Genomic DNA, 24,288 nt, shown 5'->3' on the forward strand with positions numbered 1-24,288 from the left:
TTCCAATAATTTATTCCCCGTTACAACTCTCAGAAATTGAGTTTATTGCAGACGACAAATAAAATATGTGTTTACGTTTTGACTACAGTGTTGCCAAGTCCAGGGTCAGTATTCCTAGTGGAAACACATGGTAAGAAACAAAACACTTCGCAAGTGTTACTTCTTATCTTAAGAATTTAAGATAATTTACCATGAAGAGTAGGTATCCCATGTCGCTTTTAACATTAACATCCAATATTAATAAAACTATTTAAGGAAAAAATTGGAAGAAAGGAAAGAAAATTAATGTGTTGTTGTATTGTAGAATATTATGAATGAAAAATTATTTTTTTTTATCAGTTACACCAATGCCGCCTTCGATTTTTGAACAGGTGTGAAGAAAAAATAAATACACGTGATGTATTACTACACCCCCTCCCCCTTGTGATGTTTTGTGATTTTTTATGGACCCCACACCCCCCCCCTTTCGAGCCTCACGTGATTAATGGACAGCCCCTAACAGTTGCCACGACAGGTACGTCGTGGATAATTAGTCTTTCCATAGAGGAATTGCAGCACGAAGCCAAATAATTCAATCCACTAGCTGGTCAGGGAGCCTAGAGCTGGTCGCTGCGAGACTCATTATTCTCCGTTCGATAGTCTCCTGAATGCTCGAATGCTTCAGAGAAGTGGAAATGAGTGGGGTGACGGGTTGCACGGATGTTGGAGCGCCAACGGTTCTCGTTCTCTGCTGTCGATGTCGTGTTGAAGGCATATCATTACAATCTTGTCTAAGCGTCAAGCAGACTGAGCATTCTAATTGATTTCTATTTCGCGACTGTGCAATCTTAAATGTTTTTTCAAATAACTTGAAGTGCTAAACTGTTTTAAACAAGTTCCACACTTGTACGGTTTTTCTCCAGTGTGCACTCTCAAATGTACTTTCAGTTCACCTCTTGTAGCAAATTGCTTAAAACAAAGTTCACACTCGTAAGGTCTGTCTTCAGTGTGCAGTCTCAAATGTGTTTTCAAATTACCTCCAGTAGTAAACTGTTTTAAACAAGTTTCACACTTGTACGGTTTTTCTCCGGTGTGCACTCTCAAATGTTTTTTTAAATCACCTCTTTCACTAAACTGCTTTAAACAAGTTTCACACTCGTACGGTTTTTCTCCAGCGTGCACTCTCAAGTGTACTTTCAATTCACCTGCTGTAGTAAATTGCTTAAAACAAATTTCACACTTGTAAGGTTTCTCTTCAGTGTGCACTCTTAAATGTGTCTTCAAAATACTTCGAGTAGTAAACTGCTTTAAACAAGTTTTACACTTGTAGGGTTTTTCTCCAGTGTGCACTCTCAAGTGTCTTTTCAAATTACTTGATGTAGTAAATTTCTTAAAACAAATTCCACACTTGTACGGTTTTTCTCCCGTGTGCACTATCAAATGTGCTTTTAAATTACTTTTGTTAGTATACTGCTTGGAACAAATTTCACATTCGTAAGGCCTCTGTCCACTTCCCACTTCCATATTTTTATTTAATATTTTTCCTTCAATGTGATCAATAATCTTCATTTTGTTCTCTTCCTGGGAACAACCTAAAATAAAAACCAAGTATAAACATTTTACTGGAACAGAAAACAAGGGAATATAATACATTGGCTGGCAAAAAATTTAGGTCACATTGAAATTGGTCACATCTTTTGTTGAGATTTTCGGTTGTAAACCATTGGCACTGTATTTTGGCACTTACAAGCTCCTCCCCTGTAAACAATCCCCTTACAATCCCCTGTAAATCCACCGCTTGAATAATCAACAGCACGCTAGCCGACAGAACGATTCAAGTGGTCATGGGGACTGACATCAGCACCCCAGAAAAGTGAAGAATGGACTGCCTCAGGGATCTGTCCTGGCTCCTCTTCTCTTTAGCTTGTACATCGCTGATATACCAGGAACCAGATCAAGGAAGTTTGGTTACGCCGATGACTGGGGCCTTGCAACATGGTGTAAGTCATTTGAAGGAACAGAAGAAATCCTCACGGCGGACTTACACATAGTGGGAAAATATTTCCGTAAATGGAGGCTCCAACCAAACGCTACGAAAACAGAGGTTTCCAGTTTCCACCTAAATAACAAGCTTGCTCAACATTCAGTTTGGAAACACCACACTCGCCTATAATAAAACACCAAAGTACCTTGGGGTGACTCTTGACAGAACCCTATCCTTCAAGGAACATCTGACAAAAACAGCGGAAAAACTTAAATCCAGAAACAACATCATCCAGAAGCTGTGCGGCACAACATGGGGAGCATCGGCTTCCACCTTGCGATCATCTTGCCTGGGCCTTGTCTTCTCAACTGCGGAATACTGCTCTTCAGCCTGGCTTAACAGTCCACATAATATATACAAAGTAGATGCCCAACTGAATAATACAATGAGAATGATTGCTGGAGTTATCAAATCCACCCCTACGCAATGGCTCCCAGTACTGAGCCACATTCCACCACCCAAACTACGACGCATACACGCACTCACTAGTGAGTACAGAAAGATAGTAGATAACGAGAGCCTGCCAATCCATCAAGATATAGATGCTACCAACGGTAACCGTCTACGCTCCAGACGACCGCCAATAAAAACAGCAAAGGTTGCTGTGGAAAATGAGTTCAATTTAACGACCACATGGACTCGAGAATAGATGGAACAACAAAATAGCAACTTACCCTGCATCACACAAAAACCACCAGGTTTTGACTTACCACTCAACACATGGACTATGCTGAACCTAATCAGAATCCAACACGGCATATGTGGTTAAATTATGCACAAATGGGATAAACAACTATACCCACTCTGTGACTGTGGACAATCACAAACCATCTGTCACATCACAGAACAGTCTCCCACAAGAGCATATCATGGCAGGTCAGAGGATTTCCTAATAGCCACTCCAGAGTCGACAGGCTATGTAAATAAGCTAGATGTTCGTTTGTGAACCTATGTATTGTCTTATATAAAATAGGTATATGTAAATGTGTCAAGTGCCATACGATAAATAAAAATACTGTATTTTGTAAACTAACTTTAATAATCAATATTAAATTAATAGCAATATTTTGGTTTTTGAGTTTTATTTAGAAGTAACAACTTTAGAGTTAAAACAAAGTGCGACTTATTGTTAAACTGACAAAAAAATTATTAAAACTAAACATTATTGGAAAAATCTTCATTAATAGCGTGTGTTTCTTCCTCTTGCATTAATGACAGCTTCTAGACGACGAGTTATACTTTCAATGAAATTACGAATCACATTCTGGATTCTGGTCGATGTTATCCCATTCTAGTAATAACAATTCTCGTAGCTCATGGGCAGTTCTTGGAGCGGGTGTATGCCTTCGAATACTTCGGCCCAACTCATCCCAGACATGTTTGGTAGGATTCATGTTTGGACTGAGTGGTGGCCAATCATACCGCCTAATTCATAATTCATTAAAATATTCTTTGACAACTCGAGCAGTATGGGGTCTAGCATTATCTTACATGAAACTGCCATGTTTGCCCATACTAATGTTTATTTTTTAACCAAGAGGAGTAAACTAAAAAGACAGATTCACACCCGAGAAAGTCACTAGAAATACAGCATCTTTTTTGGTTGATCATGTCGGCCTTCGACGGTAATCCATAAATCTTATATTATACGAATACGTCGCTAAAGAGTTCTAAAAACAACTATTTTTTATATAAAAATTAAAGGAATAACGCAGAAAACACAATAAATCGCTGATATAACTTAATTAACCTATAAAATGCCAGAAGTGTTAAAATCTCGTAAATGTCATTAGTGTCAAAATTAAAAACAGTGGTGTAAACTTGTCTGGGGTTGGACCAATTACGAACAGGTATTACGACTCGGTAAATTTGAATTACTCCTCCGGGTTTAAAAACAAACCATAGTCATGAAAGGCGTAACACGATCATCTAAAACTTCTGTAATGTATATGTGAACCGCAAGGAAGCTATTTTGTATGGAGACTAACTCTGCACGTGCTGGTGAAGTAATTCCTGTCCAGGCCATAACCGACCCAACGCCAAATGGAAGTCGCTCATCAAAACCGTAGCATATCTTTCTCCGGATCTTCTCCATACTCGACATCCGTGTAACCCATCGAGACAAAATCGCGACTCAGCTGAAATCAGTACGTTGCTCCAATTTACATTATTCCAATGCAGGTGAGTCCGGGCAAAATTTAATCGTGTTATACGATGCCGCCGTTGTAATCGTGAGCGCGTGAGACTGTAGCCATTTTTCGGCTGAAAAAATTGGCAATTAACTGTAAGGTTCCACTAGAGTGAATGCAGATTTTTCATGAATAAGTCATAAACGTCGTAAATACGGTGACAGTATGAGACTGAACTGGCAGATAATAAAAACAAATGATACATCGTTTCTCGGAAAGCAATATCAGAGCCTACTAAGAAACCGATATAACCGTAAACGAAATTACTACCTCAAAACACAAAATTTAAATGTGACCTAAATGATTTGCCCGCCAGTGTATAATAAATAAATAGCCAAAGTTAGGCAACAAAGACAACAGATATAAGTTTTGTTCGCGGAGACAATCCCTAACTGGTTTCTGACTGATACACATGCGCAGTTCCGTTTTCAAATGTTCGCAGTGTTAAAAATCCAGGACTTTGACAAACAGTTTAATCAACGAATATACACTCTGGGCCAAAATTAACCGGCTACCTTAAAAATGGGTCAGTTTTGATGTCATATCTCCTAAACCTGTTGTCTGATTTAAGTGAGTTTTTAATATGTTATAACCTTATTCCTTGACAATATCGTTATAATAATATGGTTGCTAAACAGGTAAATTTTCATTGTATACCGGGTGTACGAATCAAACTGTGTTTTTTTCTTAAAGTTTGCATCACCCTGTGGAATATTCTAGCATTTATAAAATATTGAAATGAAAACCTAACTATAGCCTTATGTTTTCTCAACATTCTGCTTATGTTGGATAATAAAAAAGTTAGGTAGTTTAAGGCTATGGGTACATAATTCGCAAATATTTTACGACTATCCCTATTTTTTCTGTCTTTACATGGCAAATTACGTGTAGTAAAATTCACACTGGTATGGATATGTCCATATTAGGGAGTTTTTGTGCACACAAATACGTAAACGTAACGCATCTTTTTGACATGTACGCTTGCGCATTAATAGTTGAACTCCCGTATCTCGATACGTATTACCTAAAGTAACGCTCTGATACGTACGTGAGAACGCATCCCTATCGAGACGAAAGTCACCGAATGCACACGAGGATTTTGCCCGATTACCTACCAAATGAACATTTCATCAGCGTACTACCGTTTATAAACATTTTAAGGTTATATTGGTTATTGGTTTAGTCTATTTGAGTAAAATTATTCTGTGTTTGTAATTGGAAATTGGAACTTCATAATAGATTTAAAATTTTATTGTTTTTAAGTTGTCTATTAATAAAGCAAAACAAACAAATCTTGTATTAATTTAAGAAATACAGTGATCACCACAATTAATAACTAGATAAACAAATGACCTAGTTTCAATAAAATTTTCAAATAAATATTACCAAGCTATTTACATTATACTGGAATTCTGATGTAGGTACAATAATTTACAACTAAAAAGTGAGTATAAACAAAAATAAAAAAAATTTAACCTAAGAAAAAATAATATTTTTTATTTAAATAGACGCAATTAAAACCATACAATTTCATCATTCATTTATCTTTTTTTACATTTGTATATTAATTGTATATTGTGTGAACATTGTTTTATTTTTTTAATGTCAACGGAATTTAAAAATGACTTTACGATTTGCTTTACGTTACGTTAAGGCAGTTACAAAAACTACCTATTTTAACATTCATCCTCTACGGCACGTTAGTTGGTTTACGTATACGGAGATGCGTTACGTTACGTAAACAAAAATGCAACAAAAACTAGAATGTCATTCTACTTGACAATGTCATAACTAGCTTAAAGAGATGGCTTTTGAATGTTCTTGGATAACTGTTATTTTTTGTATAATTGCATATTATTAATTCAGTTAATAAATGTGATAATTTTTTCACTAGCTATGTATTCAGTGATTGTAATAATTTATTTGTACCTACAACAAAAACTAATACTCAATCGAGAAAAGAGGAAAAGTGTTAAAGTGATTTTTGAAGTTATACTTCTTTACCGGCGATATGAGGGTGAATTTTTATATGTTAAAACCTATGATCCCGGCGCATGCGCATTATAACTTTGTTCTGATTGGATGTTCAAATGATATGTCAAAAATTATTCAATATGGCGGCTGTGGCACAGCTGTAGATTGATTATTTATGGTTGTTGTGTTTTAAAATTTGTGTGAAAAGAAACAACAAACAAAAGTTAGTTAATAGTTATACTGCCTTTTTAAATAGTTTTCATATACCTATATTTTTGGACTTTTGGACTATTTTTGACAAGGAAAACTCATTCTAATTTGGTAAGTAGTTTTTATTATAATCATATCAGTGGCGGCTCGTACCACTTTAAGAAGGTAGTGCTACAACTCGGGCAGCCGCCAAAATTTTTAGTGACGGATTCACGATATTGTCAAAAAAAGGTATACTGCCAACAAAAACTAAAAAAAATATGCGCGGATACTTTTATCTTATGTACATATCTTAAGTTTATTGATCTGAGGTGCCAAGCAATTGTCCAACATTGATCAAAACAGTTCCGTAAATTAATTAATAATAAAAACCTCTTAACCTACCACCAGCATTTACTGCTGATAGTGCTTGAAAATTGTTATTACGATTTAGTCTCTATTTACCAATTTATAAAAATAATACTATTTCATTATTCACACACATGCACAAATTTTTGTAATGTCACTTTTAAAGTTTACGATATATGAAGTTCATTCTTCTATTTTTTGGTTGCAAAGTTTTCAATGACTTTATAATTAAAATTATCAATACAATTTACAAAATGCTTTTCTGCAGATAGCATACCCAAAGCACTAGGTTTCCATGTAAACATCGAAAAACAGCGTTCTGCTTCAGATGTTGATATAGGAATGGTAACTAAAATACTTAAAAGTTTAATAGTTTCTTCAAATGTGCTTTTTGAACCTTCCCTCTACAATAAAACCGATAGCGAAACAGCCCCAGAGGTAGTACTTAATTCGTCTCGCTAATACAGTACCTACTTCTAATTCAGTTTTAAACCGAGTTTTGCTTAAAAATTAAAATTGTCTTCATGGTTCATTAAGAAATGATTCGGAGAACTGATGCTTATAAGCAGAAAACTTCTCCGACATAAATAAATTAGAAGCAACTAAATGTCCGGAGAAGGTAGACCTTTGAAAGATCTGGTACTTTGAATAATACTTTAATAAGACTTTAAGTCGTTGTCTAATTCGGCGCTAAAATTGACCAGCTCCTTAAATATGCCTCTATTTTCTGAATTTTCTTTTTCGTCGTGACCTCTTAAAGCTAACTCGAAAGCTCCACATTTATAGTGTCCACTTATAACATTTGTAGTTTTTTTTTTCTAGCGAAAAACCACCAAAAAAATTTTTAAAATACTAATCTTTATTGTCAATTAATAAATTAAACTTAAGAAATAATCAAAATATTATCAAAATACCCACGATCATGATGCACCAAAAGTTTAATTATAAATACAAAAACTTTTTAACAGAAAATATACATAATAAAAGCGACAAACCAGCACGTAAAGAAATTCAAAATAAATAGACCTGGCTTCATACCCTCGTGCCTGGCACAGAGATTCTAATGTTAAGGTATACTAATAGTCCAATATAGCTCTTTCTCTGTCACTTACATATAATGCTCGTAAAATCTTTCTCTCTTTACTCGTGCCAGTACTGACTTCGGCGCGAAGGAGATTCTCCTGTTGAATACTCTCCGCTTTCGGCAGGGATTGTATTGCGCCCATAGTTGCCATATTTTATATAATTTATGAAGATCAAAAGAAATACACACAAAAAAAGTAATAGGAATTAAAAAGTTTTGAAGATAAAAAATATGTTTATGGATAATTAGCAAGGTAGTGCCATGGCTGTATGGCACTACCTCACGGGCCGCCACTGAATCATATTGTAATTATACATTTGGATTAGGTTGAAATACAGTAGAGCGTCGATTATCCGAACTAATTGGGGGACATAGGTGTTCGGAAAACCGATTTGTTCGGATAATCGAACTACAATATATTGATACATATTTATAGTCATACATATTTATCAACAAGTGAATAAAAGCCATATTTATATACCTACATATTTATTTATATCTTGATAATGACAACTAGCAACTAAACAAAAAAGTGCAGTCTTTGCAACAACATAATTATTTTTGGATACAATATTGAAGAAAATTGAAGATATTTTAAGCGTCAATTACTAACGCTTGCTCGGTATTCGAGTGCGGGACGCGGGAGTCGATAGTTCGAATTAGCGGTCGTTCGGTTGATCGACGTTCGGATAATCGACGCTCTACTGTACATTTATTTTCTCAAGAATGGGGATTTTAGAGAGAAATCCCAAATTTGGTCCGATTTTTATTTTTAAATTATGATTTTTTGGCGTAGATTTATTTATCTAGTAGGTATGTAATGCTTTGATTTACATACTTAATTTGATTACCAACAAAAGTTCTACCAATCTTCATCTAATATATTGTTTTCTTACTGTTTTGTTATAATATTTTCTTCCACAAAATTTAAACTACATAATTTAATTATATTCAAAACAACTGTCAAACAGTAAAACGTTCAGTTACCCTATTTTTCCACGTGACAAATAATGTGGAATTGGACGAGCGAGTCTAGGCTTCGATTACGAATCAAAGCGCCGCGAAATTCACGGGTTCGATTCCCGATGCAAGTTTTTATTTTTTTATGCATTTTATGATTGTAAGTATATTTGTTATATAATTTTTTTTTCAGAAAATGCGTATTTAAAATTTTTGCCAACAATTATTATCGTTCAGAAATCATTTTTTCTTTGTGGCATTTTTCAATGTGTTTGTGTGCGTTTTATTCTTTTATTTTTTAAATTTTTGGTATTGTCTTAAAAATCACATAATATGTAGTAGAAGTATAACTTCTTACGTGCGTAAAAAGTACACACACATTCTTTTTTTTTTTTGATAATATATTGTTACTATGGAACGCTTACAATTTTGAACATCTTTAAAAACAAAATACTTGGATCACAGAATATATCTTGATGTATTATCTGTTTCTATCTTCCATAAATAATACACATTAAATAACTTTTTATAAAGTTCTTCTTCTTCTTTTTCTTCCTCTTTATAAGCAATTCTGCTTGTTCATTGGCGGATTTATACCTCTACGGAAGGTTGTCACTCCATCTTTTGCGCGGTCGGCCGATACTTCTTCTGACGATTGGTGATTTATCTCGTGCTATTTTGACCACACGTGTCTCCCCCATTCTGGTTATGTGGTTGTTCCATTCTCTTATTCTATTTAGTGTCCATTCGTTTATACACTGTACGTTACATTGTCTTCTAATATCTTCGCTCCTCTTTCGATCTCTCAGTGTATTTCCTGTAATTCTTCTCAGTACTCTCATCTCTGCCGTTTCCAGTAGTCTTTGTGTTGTGGCTGTATCGGGTCTTGTTTCTAATGCATATGTCATTATTGGTCTTACACTGGCTTTATAAATTCTTGACTTCATCTCAGTGTTAATATGTCGGTTTCGCCATATAGTGTTATTAAGGCATCCTGCCAATCTATTTGCTTTTTGTACTTGATTTCTCACTTCTTTGTCTAGGTCTCCGTAACTTGACAATGTAATTCCAAGGTATTTTACTTCCATTACTTGTTCAATACTGATACCATCAATTTCTATTTTGCATCTGATTGGTTCTTTACTGATTACTATTGTTTTGGTTTTCTGAGATGAAATTGTCATATTGAATTCTTTTGCTCTTATATTAAATCTGTGTACTAATATTTGCAGACTATCTTCATCTTGGGCTATTAATATTGCGTCGTCTGCGTAGCAGAGTAATTTTACTTCTGTGTTTCCCATTCTATAACCTCTTCCTTTGTTGACGTTTTTGATGATTTCATCCATGATTAAATTGAAAAGCATAGGACTCAATGAGTCTCCTGTCTTATTCCGCTGCCTATATCTATAGGTTCTGTAAGTTGTCCATCTATTCTGACTTCCATTTTGTTGTTTTGGTAGATGTTCTCAATAGTTTTTATGATATCTAGAGGGACTTCTCTATTATACAGAAGATGGATTACATCTTTGAGTCTTACTCTGTCAAATGCTTTCTTTAAGTCAATCAGACATAGAAATGCTGGTCTATTATACTCTAGTGATTTCTCAGTAATTTGCTTTATGACGAATATTGCATCTGTACACGATCTTCCAGTACGAAAACCCTGTTGTTCATCTGCTAAATTTATCCTCTGATTCATTACGTCTTGTAAGATTTTAGTTGTAAGTTTTAGGGTAGTATTTAACAAGTTGATACCTCTGTAGTTTTCTGGCTGCTTTTTATCTCCTTTTTTGAATAGTAGAATTAGTTCGCTCGTTCTCCACTCTTCCGGTATTTTATTGTGTTTTATGATTTTGTTAATTAATGTTGTTAATTGTTCTGTCATTGCTGTTCCACAATATTTCAGTAATTCGTTTGGTATTCCATCCTTACCTGCAGCTTTTCTGTTCTTCAGCTTTTCGAGTGTTTTTCGTACTTCCTGCGCACTTATATTAACATCTTCATTTGTGGTAATTTCTGGTGTTTCCGGTTCTAGCATCATTTGTTCTTCCTCTGCATAGAGCTTTTTTAGGTAGTCAATCCATGTATCCTTTTCTATGTGTTTTGGTTCTATTAGTTCCTTTACCTCCGTTCTTTGACCTGTTATAAAGCGCCATATTTCCTTTTGGAGACCATAAAAATCATGTTCCATTTCTTTCGAAAAACGTTCCCAGTGATAATTTTTTATTCTTCTTACTACTGAATGTGTTTCGTTTCTTATAGTCTTATAATTATCGTATGCCTCTTGTGTTTTAGTTGACATGTATTTTAGGTAAGCTTTTTTCTTCTTTTTACATTTTTCCTTCACTTCTGTACAAAACCATGGAGTTTTTCGTCTTGAAAGCGATTTATTTTTATTAATGTTTCTTTCACCAAGAACTTCCTTGGCTGAGGCTAAGATATTAGACTTAATTTTTGCCCAGCTTTCTTCGACTCCGTCACTTTCTGTGATATACATGTTGCTGCTTTTTTCCGTTAGTCTTTTTTGGAATAGGTATCTTGTGGAGTCGTCCTGTAAGCTTTCGACTTTAATCTTGGTGGTGTATTGTGCTGTTTTGTTATCACATATATGTGTTTTCATTCTGATTTTGCAAAGTTCTTTTATAAAGTTCACCTCTTAAATCAATTATTTATCAAATACACTATATATCAATATTATTTAATCAACAACTAAATAAAAAAATATTCCCGATTCATGTCAAATAATTATTTAAAATTGTCACTGATTGTCAGTGTCTGACAATATTCTATTCGACTAAGTGCGTTGTATGACAAAGATAGATTTGGAAAATATTATCACGGACATTGTGTTAATTTTTTTCGAATCCTGAAAAAACCAATAAATATTTTTGAAAAATCTAAACGCAGAATGAAAGACTAAATTATTACCGAGGGCCGAAAGTCCCTTATAATAAATAAAAAGTTTATTTTGAATGAGATATTTGAAATTAAAAATAACACTAAATTTTCTCTTAGTTTTTCACCCCTGTAACTTATTAAAATAAACATTACAGAAGTTCTCAGGGACTTTCGGCACTCGCTAATAACGTAATCTTTCATTCTGCGTTTAAATTTTTTCAAAATATTTATTAGTTTTCTCAGGATTCGAAAAAAATGAATCCCCATTTGAATAACATTGCAGCCGAAAAAACGTACCGATCCTCTTAACAATTTGCCATGTTTTTCATCAATACAGACAATTTAACTCTCCAGCAAAATTAACCCCACCACTTTTATTATTGTTTTGTTTACATTACCTGTGACAATTTGTTTCCTAAATTTGTGTCATCGAAGGATTTTTGACATATAGTCGTTGTACGACATTGTTGCAAATCTGTTTCCGTGTTAACAAATCTTGAACAATCCCTGTAATTTTATATCATTGTGAGCGAATATTGTTTAAGTTGAAATTTTAGTGCTTATTTATCGTTTGTGATTTTAAAAATGCCACTCGTACCAACTGATGCTGCTAGGGCAATGGCTTTAGTTAATGTTGGTTACAGTCAACGTCATATCGCTCGTACACTCGATGTACCCAGAACTACGGTACAAGATGCCATCAGACGATTTCGGGAGACAGGATCGTACAACCGCAGGCCAGGTCAAGGCCGACAACGATGCACTTCAGTTCGAGATGACCGCTTAATTGTCACCAAAGTATTGAGAAATCGCTTTTGTACCGCTCCTGAAGCTCTTAGGTCTCTTCTTAAGGTGAGAAACGTTAGTGTGACAAACGAGAAGACTGTCAGAAATAAACTTGAGGGCTTTCCGTCCAGCTCGCGCACCACAACTGCTCCCACAACACCGTAGGGCTAGACTTCATTTTGCGCGAGAATATGCTAACTGGACTATAACGGAATGGAAGAATATACTGTTCTCACATGAGAGCAGAATAGCCCTAAAAGATCCAGATGGACGCCAACGTGTCTATAGGCGTCAAAATGAAAGGTTTGCTCCATGCGCTATAACCGAAACAGTGGCTTACCGAGAAGGGTCAATAATAATTTGGGGAGGTATTTCTTACGAAGGGCGAAGGGTGTACTGATCTTTTTGTAATCGGTAGGATCAGATGCATTGATGCCTTTAACTCGTTTATGGCGCTGAACTTGAGTTGAACTCCGAATGAGCAAGCGGGCCTAATAGCCAAAATAGTAAGTGTAGTTTCTATAGAGCTAGTTTTTACAGAGCACTTTCCGGGCTCAACAATTCTGAAGGATGCAGATAGGCGAACCAACATAGACCAAAGGCTGACTAGGCCGAGAGCTATAGATTGGGAAATAGCCACAGCAATCACAAGACCGAACAGAATTAGATGGGCTATAAATAAATTTCGGCCATATAAGTCTCCTAGGACAGATGGCATATATCCGATACTGTTGCATATGGGATTAGAGGTATTGATACCACACCTATGCAAGCTCCTCAAAGCCTGTTTAGCATGGGAGTCATACCGAAAATATGGCAAAAGGTTAAAGTTATATACTTGCCTAAGGTAGGTAAAGTATCAGACTTAACACCAAAGTCATATAGACCAATAAGCCTATCCTCTTTTCTATTAAAAACGCTAGAAAGGCTTCTGGATAGATACATCAGGGATGAAGTGCTAAAAGATAATCCTGTAAGCAAACGTCAATATGCATACCAACTTGGTAAATTTACGGACTGCATTGGATGATCTAAATAGGCTTATCTCAACAGTGGAGGACAAAGAGATAGCAATGGCCACTTTTTAGATGTTAAAGGGGCATTTAATAATGTTACTACCAGCTCTTTGATAGGGGCTATGAGTAGACGAGGCGCACCTGCGGTAATTTGCAGATGGATAAGGGCATCCCTGGAGAATAGGATAGTAATATCCACTCTGGGTAAAGCAACCATCAAAGCAAGAGTAGGTGGAGGCTGTCCACAGGGAGGAGTTCTTTCACCTCTACTTTGGGCAACCTTGGTAGATGATCTCAAGAATCTGTCCACGGAAGACTTTTACTGTCTAGGATACGCTGACGATATAGCAATCGTTGTCAGGGGCAGGTTTGCCCAGGTGGTGTCTGGAGGAATGCAAGCAGCCCTAAATATAGTTGACTGGTGTAAACAATAGAGACTGATAGTCAATTCTCAGAAAACACAAATCGTCAACTTCACCAAACCACCAGTGCTGGGAGGAAAAGAGATTTCATTTGCCAAAGAAAAAAAATACCTTGGGGTTTATTTTGATCATAGGCTTACATGGAATAGTCATCCTAAAAACCACACAAAAAGCTACTATGTCCTTGGGCAGATGAAGAAGAATGTGTGATAAGAATTGGGGACTTAACCCCAAAATGACTCTATGGTTATATACACAAGAGTTATTAGACCCATGATAACCTACGGCTTGGTGAAGTGGTGGACAAAGACGCAGCAAAGTGGGAGCAATAAGGCAGCTAGGTAATACACAAAGGCTATCATGCCTGTATATTACAGGGGCCATAAAAACCACTCCTACAGCAGCGCTGGAAGTTCTGCTGAATCTACCACCACTTCATATCTTTGTGCAGGGCGAAGCCAGATCAGTGATGCACAGATTAATCCATGGTCAGCCACATATAAGCCAGGTGCATGGTGCTGACAATAGAAAGCTAATCGAGGAGCTAAAAGCCGATATTGTGATAGGGCAATCTATTGATGCAACAGCAACGAGATATAGCTTTGACAATAAGTTCAAAATTAAAATACCAGGCAGGGAAGACTGGAAGGAAGGTGTACCCATACAGGCTGTTGCTACCTGGTACACTGTTGGCTCATAAACATCGGAAGGTGTGGGAGCCGGCATAGTAGGGACAAATCAAGGAATTCAGTTCCCGGTTAGTCTATTAAAGGATGTCACAGTTTTCCAGGCGGAAATAACGGCAATCCATCGCTGCGTGGAAAAAATAGAAAGGCAGAAAAGAACGTTCCGTTCAGTTGCCATCTTCACAGATAGTCAGGCAGCGCTTAAGGCACTCGATTCTGTAGAGGTAAATTCTAAGCTAGTATGAGATTGTGTGAGTGCCCTAAATAAACTAGGAGATTGTAGCAAGGTTACGGTAGCCTGGGTACCGGGGCACGAGGGTCATAAGGGCAATGAAAAAGCAGATGAAATGGCCAAACAAGGCTCATCAATGCCATTCGTTGGACCGGAACCCTTTTGGGGCGTTGCAAAGGCAGTTACAAGAACGGCTACAAGAAAGTGGGTAACTCACAAATCTTTGGAATGGTGGAGGAATTCACCAGGAGAAAGACAGGTGAAACAGTTCATTACAGAACATTCGCCAAAATTTACGGCAGACCTAATAAGCAAAGACAAGAAAACAGTCAAAGCCATAGTAGGTCTGCTAACAGGGCACTGTAAGCTGAATAGGCACTTAAAGCTGATGAAATTGGCAGATGATGACCTGTGCAGATTCTGTCACCTGGAAGAAGAAACAGCAGAGCACATTTTATGCCACTGTGACAGTCTGGCAAATGTGCGGTTATTTTCATTAGGAGAACAAAATCCAACGGCAAATAGCTACATGGAAGGTTCAGTCTCGAAGCTATTAGACTTTTTAAAAAGGGACAGGCTAGAGAATGTTATCTAGGACTAGAGGACCACAATAGATCTGAAAAGGTCGCAGTAGAATAGGCCAGAAAGCTACCTCTCTAAATCTATCTATCTAGAGCTCCAATAATTACATATAAATTAGAGAAAATATTTAAACTAGGAGGAATAAACTCAAAAGACAGATTCACACCAAATAATGTCATAAAAATCACCAGATTCATCATCTTTTTGGTTAACCATGTTGGCTTTCCACGGTAATCCATTAATCAGTATCCGATAACTCATACGACTAATAACAATAAAATGTCACTAAAGAGTTCTAAAAACAACAGTTTTCTTATATAAATGCAGGCTAACAATCTAAAAATTAAAGGAATAACTCAGAAAGCACAAAAATCGCGGATATAACTTAATTAACCTATGAATATTAAATGTCAATAGTGTCAAAATTTCATAATTTCATGGAGTAAACTTGCCTGCGGTTGGACCAATTACAAACAAGCATTATAGAGCAGTAAATCACAACTTTAGAGCAAAGGATACTAAGAATGGAGATTTACGAAGCTGATAAAGTAACTCAAAGTTCCAAATTAACTGTTTCAAATGCTGATCATGTGAAATCAACTGACACTGGTAATCATTATGAATCGTTTATAAGTGAATATAGTGAACGTCGTAAACGTGAAAATAACCTTATGTTGTTCAATGTTCACGAATCTGCCGAAGATTTAAAAACAGTTGAAGAATTACTTTCAGGTTTTACTGAAGTATCCATAAAAAAGTTGTTTCGTGTTGGAAAGCAAGGAAATAGGCCTCGACCAATTAAAGCAATTCTGGACAGTTCTGCTAGTGTTCTTCGTGTACTAAAAAACCGAAGTCAATTACCTTCAAACATTAGAGTTAGCTCCGATCTTACTATCAGTCAGCGAAATTATTTAAATGAACTTAGGAAGGAACTGGAAATAAAAAAAAGTGCTGGTGAAACAAATCTGACTATCAAGTATGTACATGGAATTCCTAAAATTTTACCTATTAAAGAAAAAAACTAATCTGTAGGGATAAATCTAATTTAAATCATTCAAAGCTATCTGTTTATTTTCATAATGTGGGAGGCATGCGTACGAAGTTGATAGATTTTAGTCTAAGTGTATTATGTTCGAGTTATGATGTTATTATACTTGTTGAAACATGGTTGACAAATAGCTATTCTGATTCAGAATTGGGCTTGGATTCTGATTATAATATCTTTCGAGCAGATCGTGATAATTTTGATCATTTTAAAGATAAGGGAAGAGGTGGCGGTGTCCTTATAGCCGTTAAGAAAAAGTTTAACAGTTTTGCTCTATCTATACCTCATACTAAAGTTGAACAAATTTTTGTACTAGTTAATATTGGAACAGAGAAAGTTATTTTTGGCTCTGTGTACATACCGCCACGGTCTGATCATGAAATATACGAAGATCATTGTAATGTCCTTGATTTTATATTAATGAACAATAACTACTCTAAGGTTTTTATTTCCGGTGACTTTAATCTTCCGAATGTTACGTGGACAAACGATAATTTAGGAGTTAGTTTATTGAACTATCCACCAAATTCACCAGCTTTACATATGGTCAATTGCTATAGTTTTTACAACCTTTTTCAAAATAATTTTGTGTCCAATAGTAGAAATGTAATTTTAGACTTAATCTTTTCTAATTGTAACGAGTTGAGTGTTGTAAATGCTGCTGATTTAATTTTTCCTAACTCCCTTAACCACAATGGTGTAACATTTGATGTTAATATAATAAATAACAGTGATCCTTTAAAGTACGCAGAGTCATATTATGATTTTAAAAACGGTGATTATATTGGTATGAACTTTTTCTTGTCGGAAATAGATTGGGATTCACTAAAGGCTTTGAATATTGAAGACGCTGTGTCTAAATTTTACGATATTGTCAATCATGCAATAAATTCTTATGTTCCTAAAAAAGTATGTAAGACAAGTACATTTCCAATTTGGTTTAGCCCGGAGTTAAAACGACTAATAATAGAAAAGAAAAAATATCATAAAAAGTATAAGATGTTCAACAATTATGATGATTTTATTATTTTTCATAACTTACGATCTGAATGTAGTACACTGAGTAAAGATTGTTATAATTTATATGTTAGAGATTCTGAATTTAGAATTAATAATGACCCAGGCGCTTTTTGGAAATATATAAACAGTCGCAAAAAAAATTATGATGTACCTTGCCATTTATATTTAGGAGATGATCAAAGTAGTTCTGGGGAGGAAGCTGTGAATTTATTTGCCAAATTTTTTTCTACAGTGTTCACTGACCATAGTACTACCCCCCCACAATATCAATTTGAAAATGCTGGTAACATGAGTTCATGCTCTTTTAACATAAATACTATTTTTGAGAGTATTCACAATTTGGCTCCTAAACTAAATTTTGGCCCTGATGGCATTCCTAACTATCTATTAAAACAATGTGTTTGTACTATATCTAAGCCATTGTGTACACTCTTTAATAAATCTTTGCAAGAAGGGGTTTTCCCTGATTGCTGGAAACGAAGTTACGTAAAACCTATATTTAAATCTGGTTCAAAGTCAAATGTGGAAAACTACAGAGCAGTTTGTACTATATCAGCAATTCCAAAATTATTAGATTATTTAGTTACTAAGCAGCTTACTTGTGAATTCGGCAGTATTCTGGTGAATGAACAACACGGTTTTGTACAGGGTAAATCTACAGTAACTAATTTACTTCTTTATCAGAATGACATTGTTATTGCTTTGGAGAACAAATTACAAGTAGATTCCATCTATACTGATTTTTCTAAAGCATTCGATAAGGTCAATCATAATATCTTACTTGCAAAACTTACAGCATACGGTGTTTCTGGAAGTCTCTTTGATTGGATGCAAAGTTACCTGACTAATCGAAGTTTAAGTGTAAAAATAGGATGTTTTCTTTCTAATGCTTTTACAGCTACATCTGGAGTACCGCAAGGTTCCCACTGTGGCCCCCTTCTATTTAATCTGTTCTTGAATGATGTTCACTCTATTTTTAAGGAAGTTAACTTTTTAATGTTTGCTGATGATGTTAAAATATATAAGACTGTCAATAATGAGGATAACATTTTTCAGCTTCAGTCACAAGTAAATGATTTTTATGAGTGGTGTGGTAGAAATGATATGGAACTTAATATTAATAAATGCTTTTTAATAACTTTTGCTAGATCCCATTCGCCTATTCACCATCAATATTTTATTAATAATACTCCTGTCACACGTGTGAACGAAATTCAGGATTTGGGTATAATATTTGATTGTAAATTAACATTTTACTCTCACATTGACCATACTGTTTCGAAAGCATTTAAGATGTTGGGTTTTGTATTGCGTTCATCAAAAGATTTGTCAATTCACACAATAAAAATCTTATATTGCAGTATCGTGAGATCAATTATTGAATATGGTTCTATTATCTGGTCACCTAGTTATGCATATCAAATCCTAAATATTGAAAAGGTTCAAAACAAATTTTTACGTTTCGCAGCTTTTAAGATGGGTTTAACAGTTAGAAATTATACTTATGATAATATATTAAAGAGATTAAATTTACAAACTCTTGAACGCAGAAGAGTCATGTTGGATATTTGTTGTCTTCGCAAAATTATCTCTGGTGTTATTAACTCCGAAGAATTGATAAGTCTTGTATACTTTAATATACCTGCTAGATTGACACGAAATCCACAAATATTCAGGGAACAACGACATGCTACAAATTATGGTCAATATGCACCAATTAGTAGATTGGCCCTGTATGGAAACAAGTTTAGTCATGTAATAGATCTGTTTGGTTCTTCAGTTTCCTCTATTAAACAAGAACTCGGGCGTCTTGAATTTTGAATTTAAAAAATTAAATAGATTTAACTGTTATAGTTAATTCAGTTGTTTTCATCATTTACAAATAATTTATATTCTTTTTTATTTTTTATGTTTGTGTTTTATAGTTGTAGTTTTACATGTATCTAAATTTTATATTTTCATTATTATGACAAAAGCTCTGCTTTATTGTATTTTGTATGTATTGGGTTTATCCCGTTAATAAATAAATAAATAAATTTGAATTACTCCTCCTAGATTAAAAATGAGGATACATTTTTTCCTTTCTGTTCATGCTAAACTACATGGAAACATGCCTACGACAAGGTCTGGAAGAAAGGTCTTAACTTCAAGATGGAAATAGCTAGGTTACATCATTATTTGGTTAATATTTGTGATACATATTTAACTAATACAATTTTTCAAGTTTCAGCTTGCCGAAAGATGTCCAGGAAGGGATGTCTCAGGGCAGCAGTTTATCGCCCATTTTATATAACATTTTTGTTTCAGATTTAACAGCTGATATAAGAACAAGTATGTACAGCCTTGTATGCAGACGATACAGCCATCTAGACAGCAGGAAAAGATGACAGAAGAATTGTCCGTATACTAGAAGACCACTTAGAGAGGATTTTGGAATTTACAGATAAATGGAAAATCAAAATCAAGCCAAGAAGACGTAGTTTATCATCTTTCTGCAGCAACGTAATTTATCAGCTGTAGAATTTTAGCTGAGAGGAAACGTAATCCACTCAGAAACATCCATCAAGTACTTAGGAGTCCATCTAGACTCTAGACAGAAAGATTAACTTCAGCTGGATACAAAGTAAACTAAGGTAAAAGCTGCATTAGTAAAAACACTAATACAACCTTATATTTTTAGAACCTCCCCTTGACAAAGGTCAATAAGATCCAGTTATACCAGGCCTATGTTAGGGCTGTGATGTTTTATGCAGTTATAGTATCTAGTTTCACAGAAGGAAGCAACTGGAAGATATTGGAAGCTACAGAGACGTCATGTTACCTTGCTGATTGATGGGTCAACAAGGACAGAGTTTCAAATGCAACCATCTGAGAAAGCTCCAGTACACACCAATGAGGGAGGTGGCCTAGAACAGGACAACATACTTCTCCCACCAGGCCACAAGAAGACTTATAAGACAAGAGACATTCTTACAAAAAATCGCATACAGAGGATGTAGGTGCAGAGAGAAATATTGACTGATTGGCCATATGTTCAGATAATAGCCAGGTGGCTGCAAAACCAGTAAGGAAAGTAGGTATGATGCCACAAAAAGTACCTACAGAAGAAGACGACTAAGGAATGAAGATTCAGGGATCCACAATTGAAGCAGTTCAAAGGAGATTATGCAGAAACAGAACATCGGCGAAGAAATACAATATCAACTGAATTTATTATAAATATTATTAGGGCAATAAATGTTTTTATTTTTATTATATACATATGGAAAACTTTTTATTATCAATTTTATGAAAAAAAGTTATTCTTCATAAACTGCTTTGCAAAGTCTAAAACCTAAGATGCAATCATCAGTTATCAAATTTTATCACCAGTATACTAGGTATGTCAAAAAATATGAATTTTGCTCAAGAGTAAACAGTCATAAGGCCAGCTATGATTTACAAACCTGAATGTTATGCAGTTAAAAAGAAAGAAGAACAATGAATGCATGTGTGGCGGAAATGAGAATGCTTAGATGGATGAGTGGAGTGACAAGGAAGGATAAGATTAGGAATGAGCAATTAGGGGAAGTCTAGGGGTGGCACCAATTGATGCCAAAATAAGAGAGCATAGGATAAGATGGTATAGTCACGTTCAACATCGAGACGTCAGTCACCCAATACGAAGAATTTTTGAACTACAGGTTCCTGGAAGGATTGGGAGAGGAAGACCAAAGAACACCTGGATTGGGACACTTAGGTAGAACATGTTAGTAAAGGGGATTAATATTGATATGATCCAAATAAAAACTTATGGAGAAACACAATTAGAGAAGCCAACCCCTGCCAACCCTACTCAAATACAAATGATTTTGTAAGAGGTTTAAGATACGGTTTACTAAAATATCTTAAAAGGGACTATTATACATACTTACTTTCACTTTCTTTATTTGTTGTTTGCTTTTTTTCAAAGGGGGTAAATTTATGTTCATCTTGTTCTACTTCAGATTTTACTAGAAATTCATTGGAGTCTAAATAAGCAAATTCCTCGTAAGCAGTTTCCCTCTTAGGCTCTTCCTTTATTTCAATCTTGAAGGCATCCAAAGGACCAACACACGTCTCAGTCTCATCCACTTTTATTTCACAAGTTGTCTCGCTAGCTTCTTGTTTTATTTCCATATTTGATTTTATATACTCTGCTTTGGACCACAAATCATCTATTTTACGTTTATAATACCTATAGTGAATTGATTTGTGCTTTGTTGTCCACTAAATTTAAATCAAATCTCAAATGGCGGCTCATTTGTTTGTTTTTTGTTTATGTTCATTTTTTAAATGTCCACGAGTCGACGAGTCACGAACACAACGAGACAGGGCATGGAGACATGTCCAAAGTCCAAAATGTCCTATTTTTGTGAGCGCGCTGCGCGTCCCATATTTACATGCCGCGCGCAAATGGGCAAATGAATGACAGCGTTTAATGCTCAACATAATTTTTAATATACTGCTCGAAAATAAATAGGAAAATTCATTATGACTCATATTGTTCTAAAAATTCATTATGACTCATGACGACAGTGGCGTAACTACGGGCTACGGGAGAGATTACAGCACTAAACCGCGTTGTTGCCAGATTTACTTTTTCCTTTTAGGGGGAATTTTATAGTCCTAATACGCTCGGGTACAAAAAAATCGATCCACTGAAAATTTGGTCATGTCTCGAATTTCCTAAACCTGTTGTCCGACTTAAGTGATTTTTTTACCATGTTATAGCCTTTTTTATTATAACAATATCGCTGTAATAATATTGTTGCTAGACAGATAAACTGTCATTGTATACCGGGTGTACGAATCAAACTGTGTTTTTTCTCAAAGTTCGCACCACTCTATGTGGACTATTCTAGCGTTTATAAAATACTGAAATTAAAAACCAATTATAGCCTCAGGTTTTCTTAACATTTTGTTTTTAGATTCATTCGCTTATGTTGGATAATAAAAAAGTTAGGTACTTTAACAACTGGCCATGTTCGTCATCAGTACAAGTGTGTTTCGAAATAAGTGCGGCAAACTTTAATAAGGGGTAATTTTACACATGAAAATAATGACAGTTTGCTTTATAATCATAAGTCCGCAAACGCTTCGTTTCCGAGATAAGGGATGTTTAATTTTTTTACAAACTGATGATTTATTTATTGCTTTAAAACTAGTTGAGGTATGCAAATCAAATTTGGTGGGTTTTAAGACGTATATAGTTATTGCACATTTTTTGACATACAATTAAGAATTTAATTGTATTCATCATTAGCGCGCAAAGGGGTATCATGACTGATCATATTACCCGCATGCACGCATTTGTAAAAAAAATTGAGCATCCCGCATCTTGGAAACGAAGCGTTTGCGGACATATGATTATAAAGCAAACTGCCATTATTTTCTCATGTAAAATTACCCCTTAAAGTTTGTCGCACTTATTTCGAAACACCTTGTACTGATGACGAACATGGCCAGTTGTTAAAGTACCTAAATTTTTTATTATCCAACATAAGCGAATGAATCTAAAAACAGGATGTTAAGAAAACCAGAGGCTATAGTTGGGTTTTAATTTCAGTATTTTATAAATGCTAGAATAGTCCACAGGGTGATGCGAACTTTGAAAAAAAAAACACAGTTTGATTCGTACACCCGGTATACAATGAGAGTTTACCTGTCTAGCAACAATATTATTACAACGATATTGTTAATGAATAAGGCTATAATATGGTAAAAAAAGCTTTAACCGGTCAAGAGGTTTAGGAAATTCGAGACATTAAAAATGAGCAAATTTTCAGTGGATCGATTTTTTTTTTGCACCCGAGTGTATATTCATGAATTAAATATTTTAACCCCTTATTTTCACTTTGACAATTAAGGCTCCTTTGTGGGTCTATTTGTCGGTCTGACACAGCGATAGTGGCAGATAACATCGCAGATCTTCAATGTCATTTAAATGATCTAACTTTTGCATGTGAAGCTCGGGGTTTGAAAATAAATATCAAGAAGACAAAAACAATGATTATAAGTAGAAATAATTACCCCAACGCAAACATATATGTCTCTGGAGAAGAAATCGAACAAGTCAGGCAATTTAAATACTTGGGTTGTCTGATGAACGAGGGTTGGGACTCTGAGAATAAAATAAAGAGCTGTGTAGAACAAGCCAGAAATGCTTTTTGAGACTTCGTAAATTTCTGACTGATCGCAATGTAGTATAAATATGAACCCTCTGTATAAAACATATTTTAAGTTTAATTCTAATAGGATGTTATTAACCTTTAAGGCATTGAATAGAAACGATAAAAAACAATATTAGTTTATAGTTAGATCAAATCGCACCCTCAGTGCAAGACTGCAGTAACTCAAATTTTTATGAAAATGAAGTAATCATGGAATTCGATTGAAAACATGCATATTATCTATCCCCTGTAAAACTTTAGTAACTTTCAAATGCTTAATGGGCTAAATATTACATAACAACAACAGTTTAACTATTTTGCGTTTTTGAACATAGGTTCCGTGCAAAACTGTTGTAACTCTAATGTAACAGAGTTACAACAGTTTTGCACGGAACATTGCAACGGATTCGAAAACAAGCAATGAAAAAAGTAAGATATTTGTTATTTTAATATCTATATCTGTGGTGTTTAATTTTAATATACAGCGCGTCTACGTAATCCATTAACGGCTGAGACAATAAACAAAGATTTTTGAGACCAATCTATTAATGTAAATTTTATGTCTTTTGTGTGATATTATATTTATTTTCCATAAGATGTGTGCGATGTCGTTTGACCA

At 35.0% G+C, this 24,288-nt stretch overlaps 1 protein-coding gene across 1 annotated transcript; it reads right to left on the reverse strand.

Moving 5' to 3' along the window:
- Positions 1-277: 277 nt before the first annotated feature.
- Positions 278-22,030, reverse strand: LOC126889972 (zinc finger protein 239-like). The gene is made up of 2 exons (XM_050658758.1): positions 21,393-22,030; positions 278-1,571 (listed from the first exon to the last, which is right to left on the reverse strand). The coding sequence occupies exons 1-2, from the start codon at positions 21,634-21,636 to the stop codon at positions 796-798; spliced, it is 1,020 nt and encodes a 339-aa protein (XP_050514715.1). The 5' UTR covers positions 21,637-22,030; the 3' UTR covers positions 278-795.
- Positions 22,031-24,288: the final 2,258 nt, after the last annotated feature.

This window comes from Diabrotica virgifera, chromosome 8 (genome assembly GCF_917563875.1).
Source record: "Diabrotica virgifera virgifera chromosome 8, PGI_DIABVI_V3a".
NCBI lineage: Eukaryota > Metazoa > Arthropoda > Insecta > Coleoptera > Chrysomelidae > Diabrotica > Diabrotica virgifera.